This window comes from Ctenopharyngodon idella, chromosome 15 (genome assembly GCF_019924925.1).
Source record: "Ctenopharyngodon idella isolate HZGC_01 chromosome 15, HZGC01, whole genome shotgun sequence".
NCBI classification, from domain to species: domain Eukaryota; kingdom Metazoa; phylum Chordata; class Actinopteri; order Cypriniformes; family Xenocyprididae; genus Ctenopharyngodon; species Ctenopharyngodon idella.
Genome location: NC_067234.1, coordinates 26,528,460 through 26,544,803, shown reverse-complemented (window position 1 = coordinate 26,544,803; position 16,344 = coordinate 26,528,460). Strand labels below are relative to the sequence as shown.

The 16,344-nt window shown below is 36.9% G+C and overlaps 1 protein-coding gene across 3 annotated transcripts; it reads left to right on the top strand.

Annotated features, from left to right (window-relative positions):
* The first annotated feature begins 1,374 nt into the window (after positions 1 to 1,374).
* drd2a (dopamine receptor D2a) lies at positions 1,375 to 15,523 on the top strand. Of its 3 annotated transcripts, XM_051863881.1 has the most exons (9): positions 1,375 to 1,743; positions 2,644 to 2,747; positions 4,028 to 4,332; positions 7,365 to 7,474; positions 7,905 to 8,041; positions 9,858 to 10,057; positions 11,109 to 11,192; positions 11,523 to 11,871; positions 14,214 to 15,523. In XM_051863881.1, exons 3-9 carry the CDS (start codon positions 4,054 to 4,056, stop codon positions 14,399 to 14,401), a joined length of 1,347 nt encoding a protein of 448 aa, XP_051719841.1. In that variant the 5' UTR covers positions 1,375 to 1,743; positions 2,644 to 2,747; positions 4,028 to 4,053; the 3' UTR covers positions 14,402 to 15,523. The 3 variants fall into 3 exon arrangements, with proteins under 3 accessions (XP_051719841.1, XP_051719840.1, XP_051719842.1); XM_051863880.1 differs by lacking the exon at positions 2,644 to 2,747; XM_051863882.1 differs by lacking the exons at positions 1,375 to 1,743; positions 2,644 to 2,747 and having other exon boundaries at positions 3,632 to 4,332.
* Positions 15,524 to 16,344: the final 821 nt, after the last annotated feature.

Below are 16,344 nucleotides of genomic sequence, written 5' to 3'. Positions count from 1 at the left end.
CCAAACTTTTGACTGGTAGTGTATATATATATATATATATATATATATATATATATATAAGGTAATATTCAAAAAAAAAAGAAAAAAAAAAAAAAGAATTGACCATTTTGATTTTGTGGTGAATTTTAAGAGATGAAATGTCATTTATTGATATACATTCCTGGCCATAAAGAAAAAAGAAAAAAAAAAAAGAAAGAAAAGGCCAAGCCCAAAACGGCTAAACACTAAGCTTTTGTCTTCTTCATAACCACAAATTATTGGTCAGGAAATTAGCAAAATGTAAGCAAATGCACTACTTAAAAAGCCATGTCTCAGAAAAACATCAAAGACAATGAAGTTTTTGGCAGAATAGGGGATGTTGTGTATGGAGTAATGAATTATAATTAAACACGAGTTGCATAGTCTTCAAAAATCTGCTGAGAAATGAAATAATAAATGCATCTCTACCACAGTGTAGCATAGAGAAAGAGGTGTCATTGTGCGGGGAGCCTTTTTAGCTGCTTGTATTGGTGAGCTTACTTCACTGTGAAAAGTCATTTAATGCTTTGGAGTACATGAGAATATTGCAGAATGGCTTGCTTAAACAGAGGAATGATCTGATGTTATTATTCAACAAGATAATGCTGCTGCCCAAATTGCAAATACAACCAGGAAGTGGTTTGAGAACCATCAGGCTCATGTTTTGGCCTGGTCAGAGTCCAGATTTGAACCTTATAGTGAATATTTGGTCTCACATTGAACTCAAACTAACTGGGAGACATTTTAAATCATTCTCATGAACTGTTTGAAGCCATCAACAGTGAATGGAACAACACTGACTCTTCTTCCTGTAAAAAGATGTCTGCAAGTTTACCCACACAGCTTAAACATTTAAAGAAAAGAAAGGGGAAGGCTATTCTGTGCAAAGTTATTTTATCTACAGTATTTGTACAGTTCTTGCTAATTTCCTGACCAGTGATTTGTGATTAAAATGGTTAAAACTACTAAAGATTTTGCCATTTTTGGCGTGGGCCTTTTTTTTTTTTTGCCCAGGTGTAAATATTAATATTTTTGATCTCCAGGTTGGAGATGAAAAAGAAAAAGATGGATAAATCCAATTGCCATCCTTCATAAAATATATAAGTAACTATATACTAATAGATAATTTACAGTTTGAAGGTGAATAATTAAGAAAGCAAGAAAGAAAGAAAGAAAGAAAGGAGATCACTACTATAAGATCAGTTACAGGGTTTTGAAAAGAAAAAAGATTGTGATTAAAGAATGCAAGGCATGTATTTTATTCTCACTGATGTTTATGTAACCGCCCCGCCTCGTTTCCCAACCTTCTCAATCTCTGTTGGAGGGACTGAGATTGTCCCTCAGTGGATGCTGAAGGTTACCGCGTGCGTAAAGCGCGCGCTCAGATGCTGCGCTCACACGCGCATTGCTCACACTCAGCTTGGACTCTCAAACGGATATGGGTTGCTCCTGCTAAGTGCAGTTTAACACCTCCATAAAACAAGGAAAGCATATTTACATGATGTTCAACTTCTTTTAATCACCAAAATGAAATTTTCCCGTGGAAGTAGTGTTCGTGTTCGCCGGTTTACAGTGGTTGTATCCACCCGTGGAGCTGTAATTGAGACAGAAGAGAAATACAGTTACAGTCGCTCGGATGGACAAGTGTATCCGATGGAGAAAAGTGGATTTAAAATATAAGAAACGGAATACTTCCGCTCTTTGGATGAAAGCTGCGGTTTGAAGGTACAGCACGGCATCTTCTCTCGGTTACGAACTAGTTATTTCTGCTCAGGAATAATTAGGAAGCACAGTTGAGCAGCTAATTAACAGATATTTGCTTATGCTGACACTTTCAGACAAACTTTACTTCACAGCGTGTGGAAAAACAAGTCTTTGTTTCAGACGAGTATGTGTAAAATCGGCTTATTATCTTCAATTAATTCAACCCCTTTTCGAAGTGACAAAATTGCTGTAATTTATCTGTGTGTACGACGATGTGTGTGCGGGTGTTTGTCACAGAGCGCGAAAGAGAGAGAGAGAGAGAGAGAGGGAATAAGAGGGTAAGGGAGAGAAAATAGGTCTAATATAGACATTGTCACTTGTTTTCAATTAATCTGAACTTAGAATCGTTCCATATTAGTTTTTGTGTTTGGGACAATTATATTAAATATGTTTAACTACTGTCTACTGTTTAACTACTTAAACACCACAAACTGCACCATGTATGCAATTGTGTTAAAGTAATCAAACGTCTCATTTTATAATCACAATAAAACTAGTATACAGTATATAATATTACTTATACTATATAGAATAGGTAGGTAGATAGATGTACACAGTATCAAATGTTTAAAATTTTAATCTAAATACATATATAGTAGTTCTTCCTGTACATTTTTTTTTCTAATGAACAAAAACAAAATAGCTGCATGGTCTGATGCTTTCTCTCTCTGATTCCGTTGTTAATGTACACTTATCTAAAGATAAATTCACATCCTGAATTGTTCTGATTCAAAATCCCATTACAAACCCAACAAACAAACAAACACAACTGCACATTATTATGAAAGTCCAATGGTTGATATGAGAAAGAATTAAAAGCATAATTTAGTTGAGCAGTGATGCGTATTTCTTTCTCTGCAGGGAGCGTCAACTCTGAGACAGCTTTCATGATCAAAACTGACACTGAGAAGGCTAAAGAGGCAATTATGTGGAAAACCAATAAGGGGTGGTCCCTTTACACAAGAGTGGGTTACATCTGTGATTGTGGTGTTTTTGAATGGATTTTTTCCCTCAGCAAAATGCATTTTTTACTATCATATTGAACGGTTTAAGTGACGACATACTGCTATTACAGTTTTGCCTTCTAACATTTGTTCATTTAAATGCACAATTGCCGACAAGGCGCTGCTGAGACCCTGAGTGATGTTACATTCAGTGTGCGGCAAGGTTCAAGCGTTCTTGCGTCTGTCTTTTCCCTTACATATCTTTCTGATTTATGTAACATGAGTCAAGGCAGTGTGAATAGACCAGTGTGATGTGTTCAAATAGAATTTGCTACATTTTGATATATAGCCAGGCACTTATAAAACTTTGATATGACAAATATAGTCCACCCAAAAATGAAAAATCTGTCATCTCTAGGATGACGTTCCAAACCAGAGGAACACAAAAGATATTTCGAGAAGAAAAAAAAAAAAGTATTTTTTTGTCCATACAATGAATTTCAATGGTGTCTAGTGTTGTTTTGGAACCCCATTGACTTTCATTGCATGAAAAAAATGGAAAAAAGCTTAACCTAAGCTGTACCTTGTCCCTTCCATCTCAAAGCCATAATTACAAAATAACTTAAGAAGACAAGCAGACCTTTGTTCTGAGTTTGATATCATTAAGATGGCCACAATAGGTTCATTCGTCATGAAATGCAAATTAACTCCATCCATTTCCTCGTTATGGGCTATAATAAATTTCGTGCTGAGCTCACACAAATTCTGCAAAAACTGCTAAATATGGAACGAAAAACAACTGCTCACTGTGCGGTTTCCTTTTTTTCTCAATTTGCAGAGACAGTATATACTACAAGCCCTTTTGTTGTGATATTTTATGAAACGCACTCACCTCCCCGTGTCCACTTATTATTGAGCTGATGCTGCTTATGTTTCTGTATGTATTCTTGGACGTCGTTCAAGGGAAACAGTAGGGAGGGAGGAGACTTCTGTCCTAGTTAGTCAAGTCACATCTAGAGTTCAAACACAGGCTTTCCAGGGCAGCTGAGCGAACTATCACCCATAAATAAAGGATAGACTTTACACTGCAAGGCCACAGCCCTGAGCTTTCTAGTGAAAACTTCTGCTCAGGTGTTCCAATAAGAAATTGATTTTTCATACCAAAACTTTGTGGGACATGCTGTGCAATCTGGTTGATGTGATAAGACACACCACAGGATGCAAACCATATGACTTAAAAAAAAAAAAAAAAAAGTAAAGTATTGGATTTCTTTCATAAAATGTCTCGTCTTTGGTTCTAGGGTCTCGTCTTGGCTTCAACCATCTGATGGAAGTCTTCACGGAGTATGCTTATAATGAGAGCTTCTTTGAAAATGGATCCCGGGACTTCAATGCCACGGAAGAAGGGGGGCGGCACCAGTACAATTATTACGCCATGCTTCTCACGCTGCTCATTTTCGTCATTGTCTTCGGCAATGTGCTGGTGTGTATGGCCGTCTCTAGGGAGAAAGCCCTGCAGACCACCACCAACTACCTGATAGTCAGCCTAGCTGTGGCTGATCTGCTAGTTGCCACACTTGTAATGCCATGGGTGGTTTACCTGGAGGTAGGTTTCAGCGTGATCAGATCCTTTCGTTGGGGATGCCAAAATGATTTCAACCATAAACCATTAGTTGTTTATAATAATTCAAGGACAGATTATTACATTATTCTCAACTGATTAGATTGTATTTTCTTTCGCCATCTTCTTCATAACTCATTAAAGTCAATAAGGGCAAGAATTAACTAAGAAGAGCTGCAGGCGCGTGTCTTAAACCTCATTCTAGCCAACAAATTTGCAGTAGCCACTAGCACATGTCTAATTCTAGAAGTCTGATCCTAGCCACGGGTTAGTAGTTATTTTCAACCAAGAGAAACCTCCCTTGTGTATGTCATTGAGCCATGCATATTAGCAAAGCTATCAGATTGCAAGCAAAATCCATAGGTTGAAATGTACATTCAGATCATAATCTTGACTCGTGTTCTACTGAGATTAATGCATGATTGTGTGATTTTAAACTGAGCTCTGAACAGTGGGTCAAAAGTGACACTTCATATGCGGCACATCCAATTTACAGCATTATTATAACTCCCTGTATAAAATTAGCCTTTTGATATCTTGTGATGTGTTGTTTATCTCCAAAAGGAGGTAAACAACCTCCTCAGTCAATAAATGAAGGTCATAATTTATTTAGTTTAAATCATTTATATGCGTGAACAGAACATTAAGGAGCGCTGCTGTAAGATGGTTGAAATGGAGTCTGATTGTTGGCTAAGTAAAAATTGCTATTGGTGCGTTTCTATATGAAAGTCCTCAATATTATTATTAGGACAGATGAGATCATCATTCCAAAAGATGTTTTTCGTAAATAACTTTTTAAAATATCTTCAGAACATGATGGAAATGTGTCATGAAAAATAACTTAATTATGCTAGCAAGAAATGACCAATTGAATGAAGGGTTGGGCCAAGTGCAATTTAAGAAATGTCCTGTTTTTAAGTTCATTAATATGCCCCACTTTATGCTGAATTGAAATTTGAATAGTAATGGCGGAAGGAATTTACTGATTTGCAATTCAACACAATCAGACAACAGAGGATTTCATTAAACAATTCGACTGATTAGACATAGTGTCATAATGTCCAAAACATCACTTTAATATTGAGTAACTTACAATTAACAACAAAATTGCAGGTTATTTTGTCTATTTTTCCTCCAAAAAGTTTTTTTTTAAATAAAGCAAAAGCTGAATCAACTGTTGTGAATCTCATTAAAGGGTTAGTTCACCCAAAAATGAAAATTCTGTCATTAATTACTCACACTCATGTCGTTCCACACCTGTAAGACCTTCGTTCATCTTTGGAACACAAATTAAGATATTTTTGATAAAATCTGATGGCTCAGTGAGGCCTGCATTGACAACAAGATAATTTTAGATGCCCAGAAAGCTACTAAAGACATATTTAAAACAGTTCATGTGACTACAGTGGTTCAACCTTAATGTTATGAAGCGACAAGAATACTTTTTGTGCGCCAAAAAAACAAAATAAGGACTTTATTCCACAATATCTAGTGATGGGCGATTTCAAAACACTGATTCATGAAGCTTTACGAATCTTTTGTTTCGAATCAGTGGTTCGGAGCGTGTGTCAAACTTCCAAAGTCACATGATTTCAGTAAATGAGGCTTCGTTACGTAATAAGTGTTTCAAAATTTCAATGGTTCACCACTGGGGGGCGTGACTTTGGCAGTTTGATAAGCACTCCGAACCACTGATTCGAAACAAAAGATTCGTAAAGCTTCGAAGCTTCATGAAGCAGTGTTTTGAAATCACCCATCATTAGATATTGCTGAATAAAGTCGTTATTTTGTTTTTTTGGTGCACAAAAAGTATTTTTGTCGCTTCATAACATTAAGGTTGTACCACTGTAGTCACATGAACTGTTTTAAATATGTCTTTAGTAGTTTTGTGGGCATCTGAAAGTGTTAATGATCTTGCTGGCAATGCAGGCCTCACTGAGCCATCGGATTTTATCAAAAATATCTTAATTTGTGTTCCGAAGATGAACAAAGGTCTTACGGGTGTGGAACGACAAGAGGGTGAGTAATTAATGACAGAATTTTCATTTTTGGGTGAACTAACCCTTTAATGGTGTTTCATTCCTGAAAGAATCAGTGGTGTTTAATGAATCGTTTGAATTGATTCAATGACTCACTGTCATTTGTCACCACCTATTGGCATAATGAGGTAACTGGCAGACATTCTAAAAGAAAAATGTACATCTGACATTCTGACATCAGTTTGTAAATATAGCAGTTGAATACATTTCCATCCATCCATTCTCAAACCACTTGTCCTTTGTAGGGTCACGGGGATGCTATATGCTGAATACATTATACTCTATTTAAATCTTTTCTCCTTAAATTCTGGAATTAAATTGGAATTGAAATGCATTCTCAGTTCATTTCTGAATGCCACACAACTCTTTCTGTGCACAGCCCTCTATTAGTGCAAGGACATGTTTTGATCACTAGCGATGTCTGAGAATGATAGCGGTGAGGCTCATTTCATCTGAGTTTAGAGATATGGTGATGAACTGATTCCGGCAACTCACAGCAGCTTTCATTAGAGGTGTCAAATAATTCTTTAATCAATGACAGCGATGCAAACTCCAGAGGCAGGGACCTAAGACCATCAAGAGCTTTCCGAGTCCCTCGGCTTGCCTGAGGACACACATTAATCAGAGGAGACTCTGTCAGCCAACTCAGTAGAAGCAAACTAGATGAGGCTGACCTGTGCTATATTGCGCTCTCTGCCAGTTTTATCGAGTAAACCAGAGAAAATGCCAATATTTTATTGCTTTAAACATTATTATAGTGGCTGAAGCTATTGCAAATCGACTTTCAGATGAGAAAAGCAAGTGGTTGTGGTGTTACCATGGATATTTATAATATAAAGATATTAGTAAAATGCAGTGTTTCTGGCAAGTAACTAACTATTGCACATTTACTGGTGAACAGTGTGGGTTTGCAATGCATTCAGATGTATTGTTCTATAAATAAGCAGAGCATCTAGTTATCCATGTCTGTCCTCCTAGGTGGTGGGAGAGTGGCGGTTCAGCACAATCCATTGTGACATCTTTGTCACCCTGGACGTGATGATGTGTACAGCAAGCATACTCAATCTATGTGCCATCAGTATCGACAGGTAGGTGCACTGCCATTACAAGAGTCGTCTAATGCTTACCAAGACATAATTTGGTTGCTCAGCTCAAAAGAGGCACCAACTCAGCTTTTACACACCTGATTTGGTGCTGTTATATATAGACAGACAACGACGATTTCATTGTACATTGTCATTTACATGAGCTCAGAATAGTAAGGAATACTTGTTAGATCAATAGTGGTTCATACTGAACGTCTCTATTTATACAGTAAGTAATCAGATACTAGAAAGAAAGAATAGAAAGGATTACAGAGGTCATGGGAAGCACCAATATGTAGTGTTATACAGTACAGGTCACATGATTAAAGATATATTAGGAAAATCATGTCAAGAGACATGTAAGAATATGAAACAAGTCATTTAAGCCATTTAAAACAACAGTGAATCCATTTTTTTCTGGTATCTCCCACAGGTACACAGCTGTAGCCATGCCTATGTTGTACAACACACGCTACAGCTCCAAGAGGAGGGTCACAGTCATGATTTCTGTTGTCTGGATTCTGTCTTTTGCTATATCATGTCCACTGCTGTTTGGACTCAATAATACTGGTAAATATGGGGAGAAATATTCACTTTACATTGACTTCACTTTACTGGGAGTCCATCACCATTCAAAAGTTTTTTTTTGAAAGAAATGAATACTTTTATTCTGTAAGGATGCATTCATTAATTTCATTGATCCTTATACGACCTTCTATGGTCATAGGGCTGGAGCCTATCCTAGTTTCTTAGGCCAGAGGCAGGGGAAAGTACCCTGGACAGATGGACAGTCCATCACAGGGCTCTCTCACACACACAATCACACATAGGCTATTTTGACTCTCCAGTTCACCTAACCTGCATGTCTTTGCACTGTGGGGGAAACCGGAATACCCGGAGGAAACCCACGCTGACATGAGGGGAACATGCAAACTCCACACAGAAAGGCTCAAAGGTATCTTCTTGCTGAGAGGCAACAGCACTACCCACTGAGCCACCGAAGGATGCATTAAAAATAATTATAATAATAATAATAATAAGACATTTTTATAATATAATTCTGTTCTTTTGAACTTTCTATTCATCAAAGAATCCTGAAAAAAATGTATCACTGTTTTCACAAAAATATTTAGCAGCACAACCACTGATCTATATAGATTATCTACATATATATTATACAGATCAGTGAGCACAACTGTTTTCAACATTGATAATAATGATACTGAAGACTAAAGCTTTGACATTACAGGAATAAATTATATTTAAAATTAAATTGTAATTTAAATACATTTAAACTGTACTAATATTTCACAACATTACTGTTTATACTGTATTTTTGATCCAATAAATGCAGCCTCGATGAGCAATGTTTGGGGGGATTAAGATTATTAAAATAATCTTAATCCCCCCAAACATTTAAACGGTAGTGTAATCCAATTAATCATAATATTCTGTAATTAATTTCATGTATCTGCTGAGAAATGCCTTCAAATGAAGATAGAGACATTAAATTACTGTGGCAGATGAATAAATAACTGAATAGACATTATAAAAAGAAGACTTAGAAGCCAATATACTGTTTTATATCTAAGGTTACTTCTGCCATACTGTGCGCTACTGTCCACTTTGCAGCATTTTATATACAGTATTCTACATGTGAATTAATAACCATAAGGAATATGATAAACTCTGTGTAAATGGATCCCCTTGTATTATTAAAATATATAAATGTATATAATTTTATAATAATATAATCTATTATAGTACAACGTAACAGCTTGCACTTGCGAGCTGAATTTAGAGAGTATTAGTGTCATTATCTTGCATGCACACTGGTGTTAGGGGCAGCTAAAATAAGTTAGGTCACCACTTCATTTGAAAGTTATATTAGAGGAAGTAATATAATCAGCAATCTTCTGCTTGACTGCTCATAGTTGGAGGATGGGGATCGGGTACTTGTGGGCATGAACAAATCACACTGCAAGATACTGGGAAGTTGGGCGTTATATCCCCTAAATCAAAGTCATTAAACAGGACATGATATCATAGAGAGAACTCCTAGAGAGCGGCAGTGTGTTAAGGGCAATTGATCCAGTCATCTGTGCTAGCTATCATTATATATATATATATATATATATATATATATATAATTTTTAAATGATTTTTTCAATGACAGTTTTTCAAATGATCAGTACATTTATACTATTTATATATATATATATATATATATATATATATATATACACACACACATACATTAAAACAAATGTACTGATCATTTGAAAAACTGTTTGAGAGCAATGATGGATATATAGATAAAACTAAATAAAGTGACAATGTTGGCATCTTTGTAACTAGCTAATTTTCATTGTATTTTCTGTTACAGTCACCCATGATGATGCTCTGTGTGTGATCGCAAACCCTGCCTTTGTAGTGTACTCCTCCATCGTATCCTTCTACGTTCCTTTCATAATAACGCTGCTAGTATATGTGCAGATCTACGTGGTACTGCAAAAGAGACGAAAACGTGTCAACACTAAACGCACATGCCCTGTTACAGACACGGATATGAGCTCGACTTTAAAGGTGAGAACAGCTGTTTGATGACGAGTTATTAAAGTTTCTACTTACTTGGCACTCCAGTATAGATTAGTGAATTGGGACTGTTAAAAACCTGCAGTGTCAATGAATTTCATAGTAATTCATCAACACTGTAATTCCCATTAGCAGTATATCAGTAATGAGCAGTTGGTAATGAATAGTAGTACATATGTGCATCTGTGATCATAGCATGTCTAGAATGACCTTTTCCTTTTTTTGCTTGTATTGATTCTCCCAACATACAGCAAATCAATGCAGGAAATGGCCGCTGCTTCATATCAATGTTATTATACTGTAATACATTGTTAGTCTTTGCATTGTTTTACATAGAGCAGCGACAACCAGGCTTCTCCATGGAGCACATACCGCAGCAGAATACATTCAATATAGCATTATTCAAAGAAACTGATAGCTTATCTACCCATCCTAAGCTTCTTCAAGGGCATCAGTGCATTATTGAGAGGCATTTGTGTTTAGGGAGTTCTCATACTGTGTCCTGACGGCATAAGTAAACATCGCATCTCCTATCAGTGGTTTGTCACTGCTGTGTCTCTTCCAAAGCATTCTGATGTGAAAACAAGCTTTAGATCAACATCATGTTTTTTTAAGGAATGCTTACATTTTGAAGTGCAAAACTCATCCTTATCCATCTATATAGCAAGTGTCTTGTTTATTTTTTTTAAATGCTGAACTTTTGGATTCAGATCTGAAATGATCTTTAGATTATCTGCATCCAAAATGTATGCTTTGTGTACTGAGAAAGCAAAGCTTTAGCAATCCTGCCGAGCAGGTAATTTAAAATGTTAAAGGATTAGGAAACTTTTCCTTGAGCATTACCTATAAACATGATCTATAAGCTGGCATTTGCAAAAAAAATATCACTGTAACCGAATGGAATTGCCAACCTTGCAGTTGTACGTTCCTCCGATTTTAATAATTGCAAATAAATTTAAACTGAACCTGGGGCGGGACAGCTAATTCCTTTCTGGTCTAAATCTGTCAAAACAGTCTGGTGTTTCTCCCATGTGTGTTTCAGAAATGCACTCACCCTGATGATGTGAAACTGTGCACTGTGATCGTCAAGTCCAGCGGGAATTTTCCTGTGAACAACAAAAATGTGGTACAGCCAATTTTATTCTTGCTTTCAAAATATCACTCTCACAGGATTTTTGAGCTGCTGTTTGTCGTATCCACCATGAGTATTGAGGACAGATGACATTTGAGAATTGACAATGTGTCAGCAAATATAAAATGTTAATCTCTGCACCCACAGTTTACTTTATATTAAGTTATATTGACTGAAACAATAAACAAGGTGTTCTGAAATTAACTGTTTGATAGAGTAAACCCTTAGTCGTAGTGGATTCTTTGCTTTTTATATCAAGGCATCTTGTGCACTTCAGCTATGCACTTAGACAAAATTACTTATTTTTTACCTCTTTTTTGTTAGATCTTCATAAAGGAAGTGGTAAACAATGGGGACGACATTCAAATGGATGAGATCACAAACTTAAACCCTCCGAGACAGAGGAAGCAAGATCAGTCTGGTGCAGGTCAACAACACAGCAGGCTGGTTAACTCTAATGTAAGAGAGACTGACATATCACCCCCATCGCCTGAAGCAGGTGTCAAACCTGAAAGAAATGGCAACACCAGCAATATCACAAAAGGGGCCAAAGCATTTGAGATCCAGGTCTCCCCCACTGGCAAAACACAGACATCAGTCAAAACTCTTAACAAACGCAAAATCTCCCAGCAGAAGGAGAAGAAGGCCACTCAGATGTTAGCTATTGTCCTTGGTAAGTGTGTGATGTTATTTGCTTTAAAATACTTTAAAGGGGACCTATTATGCCCTTTTTTACAAGATGTATAAGTCTCAGGTGTCCCCAGAATGTGGCTGTAAAGTTTCAGCTCAAAATACCCCACAGATCATTTATTATAACATGTTGTAAATGGCAATTTTTGAGTAGAAGCAAAACAATCTGATTTTGTGCATGTGTCTTTAAATGCAAATGAGCTGCTTCTCCCCACCCCCCCATTCAGAAAAGTGCTGTGCCTTTACAGCTTGTGCCTCGGATACTCTGCCAAAAACTAACAAAACATCTGTTTGGTTTTGATTATCATCTCTATCACGGTCACGCTCTTGTGACATTGCAGTTCTTCATCATCATGAAAGTTTATTATTTGCATGCGTTTTAAAGCCATATCAGTTTAAACTTCTGATTTATGGTTTTCTGAGCGCACACATCTAAAGCACGCACACAGAAACTGGATGTCAGATGTCAGAGTTCTCCTTTATGTATTAATATTGCGCTTAAACTGTCAAAAAGACACAAAGTTCACTAACACTGTCGGTTCTGTCTGTGAACGTAAACAGCAGGGAAAGAAATCGCATGTGTATATTCGATCTGTGTATTAAAGTGACAGCAGCGTAATATCCAGTACCTACTGCTGCCTGTCTATGCTTTTAATATGAATCAAACAACAAAAGAAAAACAGAAAATTACTTACTGCCTCTTAATTGAATAACTTTAGTAGCTTTAATAAGAATAAATTTCTTACTTGAATGCTGCTGTTAAATGTTCTGGCGAGGAGATAAACATGGAGGACTGTGTACAGCTCACTCAAGGGAGGAGCTAAGCTAATTGGATAGATTCCGTCGCCAGTCGTGGGCGGGGCCTGTTTCAATGTGACATCACATTGGAGTACTTTCCTGAACGGCTCATTTTGGGACACTCGCTGCATCCGAAATTACGTACTGAGTAGATACTACATTTGAATGTACTTTAAGACCATTAAAAAAAGTATGCACTATCTATATAGTATGAATATGGGTAGTATGAATGAAATTGATACGTACTACATCCACCATGTTGTTACTGTCACATGACCTACCAGCTTCAGTTGCATTGCTTCACTTCCATTTATAAATCCCCTTCTGTGGCCTCACGGGATAGTAAAGAGTCCATTGAATGTGCATTTCAGAATCTCGCCAGAAGTAGTAGGTCATCTGGGGACTTTACGCCTACTGTTTTTCGAATATTCGGACATACTACTCTTTTGCCGTACTGTTTTTCGCATACTATATAGTAGGGAAGTATTCATTTTCAGACGCAGCGACTGTTTCCAATTTAAGGGAAAAATAACAAATGGAGTGGATGGATTTTTACCACAATACACACACTGTGGACACATAATTATGTTCAAAAACAATATAAAAGCGAATCTTGCATAATAGGTCCCCTTTAAAACATTTGTTGGTTGATTTGCTCGTAAAGTGTAAACAATGTGGCTCCGTGGCACTTTGAAAACATTGCTGTTTATTTGATCATCACCAAAGGCTTTAGATATAGAAAGAAGGTACACTTATATTACTTACGAATGGGAGAAAGAGCAACTCGCTATATGGCGGAATAAAATAACAAATCACGATTGGTAAAGTCATCACGTCATGGCAGCTGCCATTAGAAGCTCTGGTTGCTATAAAACAGTCTGTTCTGAGACGCACGCTTAGGACTGCACAGTTTTTTTAGTGCTATGCGAGCATAAGAAACAAAATTCATGAGAAAGATGTTGTCAGATTTCAATGGTGATTTCAAATATGAAATTTAATCCTAAGTTTGGTGTACAGCTTTGGAGAAAGCTGTACACCATTCAAAGAGATGGGTGCTGTACTTGCATGACTGAAATAGCTGCCCGAGAGGTGTTTCAAAGATGCCGCAAAGTGAAATGACTTGCCTTAAAGAGACTTTGTTATCACGACCAGCCTGACAACATCAACACTGGCTCAGCCAACAGTGTGACCCTGGGGGTGGTAATATCTGATTGCCTAACCAATAGCAGACAGACGAAGTGTTCCATTTTAATTTTTGCAGTTTTGTTGGTCATGCAAAAATAACGAAGCAAAAATTACACACTTCAGTGTTAACAATACTGTTTGTTTTACTGTATGTTCAGTACAATGTGGCATTTCATCTTCCATTTGTTTTAGTGAGCTACACAATATTACATGAAATTAAAAACATGCCTCCGCAAAACCCCTGAATGAAACAGTTTATATATGTTTTCAACTCTAAAGCACAGTTTCTTAACATTGCCCACCCAAATATTTTCTTTAACATCTTTGTCTGCTTATTTTCAGGTGTATTTATCATCTGCTGGCTGCCGTTCTTCATCACACACATTGTGAACACTTACTGGCAAGTTCCTCCTGAACTCTACACCGCCTTTACGTGGTTGGGCTACGTGAACAGTGCAGTAAATCCCATCATATACACTACTTTCAACATTGAGTTTCGCAAAGCTTTCATAAAGATTCTACACTGTTGAGAGAGAACTCACTTCAATGGAGCAGAAGGGATGGAAATAATACCTCATCTGCAGTGGACACACTGTAAAACTTTATTTAAAGAATCAAAATCAGATCCAATGTGGACTATGGCCTGGGGACTACATCTCTTGCATTTCACTGAGATTAAAACTAAAGGAATGTATATAAATTGTCTGTATTATAAAAAATGATTTTGTTCCAAGATCATATCACCCAAAAATGAAAAGAAAAATGCATATAAAAACCCTGGGGGAGATGGGGCTTTTTAAGCAGTTATCTTCAGCACAGACAAAAATGCTTGTTTGGAATACTAATTCAAGCAATGCCTTTGCTTATCTGTTTGTCAGTATTATTTTTTGATTATTTTGCTCAAAACCTAAATGCATCTACAGTAGGTGGAAATTCTAAAGCATGGTAGTACATGCAGTACTGAGATACAAACAGATGCTTTGTAGTACCCAATAGACCATGCATTGCATGGAGGTTGTAATTTTTTCTGTTGAAAAGCTTATTTATGTCAGTCATGTCTGCAATGTTATGTCCCACATTTATAATGTGTTTGTTAGATGTTCTCTCAGCAACTAACAGCAGGCAGAAACCTTAATACATTCAGCAAAGTCAAACTGTAATTTCTGTACAAATATCAAAGCATTTGTGCCACCCTACAGCAAAGTGGATTTAACATTTTAAAAAAGGAGAGAGAATAAATATAATTTCAGTAAAATGCTGAGATTTTTCAAACAAAATAACCTTGACCGTTGTTTGTCAACCTTCCTAATGGAAGAATTAACCATTTCAGTTCCTTTTTTGGCCTTGTGGAAGTGAAGATAATACTGACAGAGTGAAATGGGAGAATAAGGATGAAATGCATGCAGTCCCTGGGGATTGGTTTGTGTGTACAGAGGACGAGAGCATCAGCTAAAAGTGTCAGCAAAATGAGTGTAAATTTAATTTAAGGTTCCTTTTTACTATTTATTATGTTTATATACATAGCTTTTCATGCTTTATATGACACACCTTGAATGTGATGGGCCTGCCGTTGCAATGTAATGCATGTTCTCATGAGATGTATGTCGCACAATGATATAGGCTTATGAATAAAGTAATTGTGCACTGCCGGATTACTGTATCATGACAGATGTTTTAGTGATATAAAGCTACAATATCTGCTATCTATGGTGGCCAAGAGAGCTCATCGCACTGCAACTGAAGAAAACATGCAAATAGAAAAAAACACCAGCAAATCAAGAAAACATCTTCATCGGTTTGACAACACATGCTGCAAATACTCACAATGTAACCAAATACAGAAACACGCTGCAAATACTCACAACACAACCAAATACAGAAACGCACTGCAAATACTCACAATGCAACCACATACAGAAATGTGCTGCAAATAGCGCAAAACTCAATGCACTGCAACTGAGGAAAACACATTCAAATAAGAAAACATCTTCATCAGTTTGACAACACGTGCTGCAAATACAATGCAACGAAATACAGAAACAAGCTGTAAATATCACAGACCACAACAGAGAGGTTTCAAGGGAACCCCAACAAGTGACCAACCTGGCTGGGATATGCTTATTGTTCAATGTCTACTCGTCAGTGGTGTTGTCAATGGCCTGAAAGGTGAGTTTTTTGTTTATTTTAACATCCTGATCATATGTGCGTGGTGAGTATTTGCAGCGCTTTTCTGTATTTGGTTGCGTTGTGAGTATTTCTGTATTTGGTTGCGTTGTAAATATTTTCAGAGCTTTTCTGTATTTGGTTGCGTTGTGAGTATTTGCAGCGCGTTTCTGTATCTGGTTGTGTGCAGCGCATTTCTGTATTTGGTTGCGTTGTGAGTATTTGCAGCACATTTCTGTATTTGGTTGCGTTGTATTTGCAGCACGTTTCTGTATTTGGTTGCGTTATGAGTATTTGCAGTGCGTTTCTG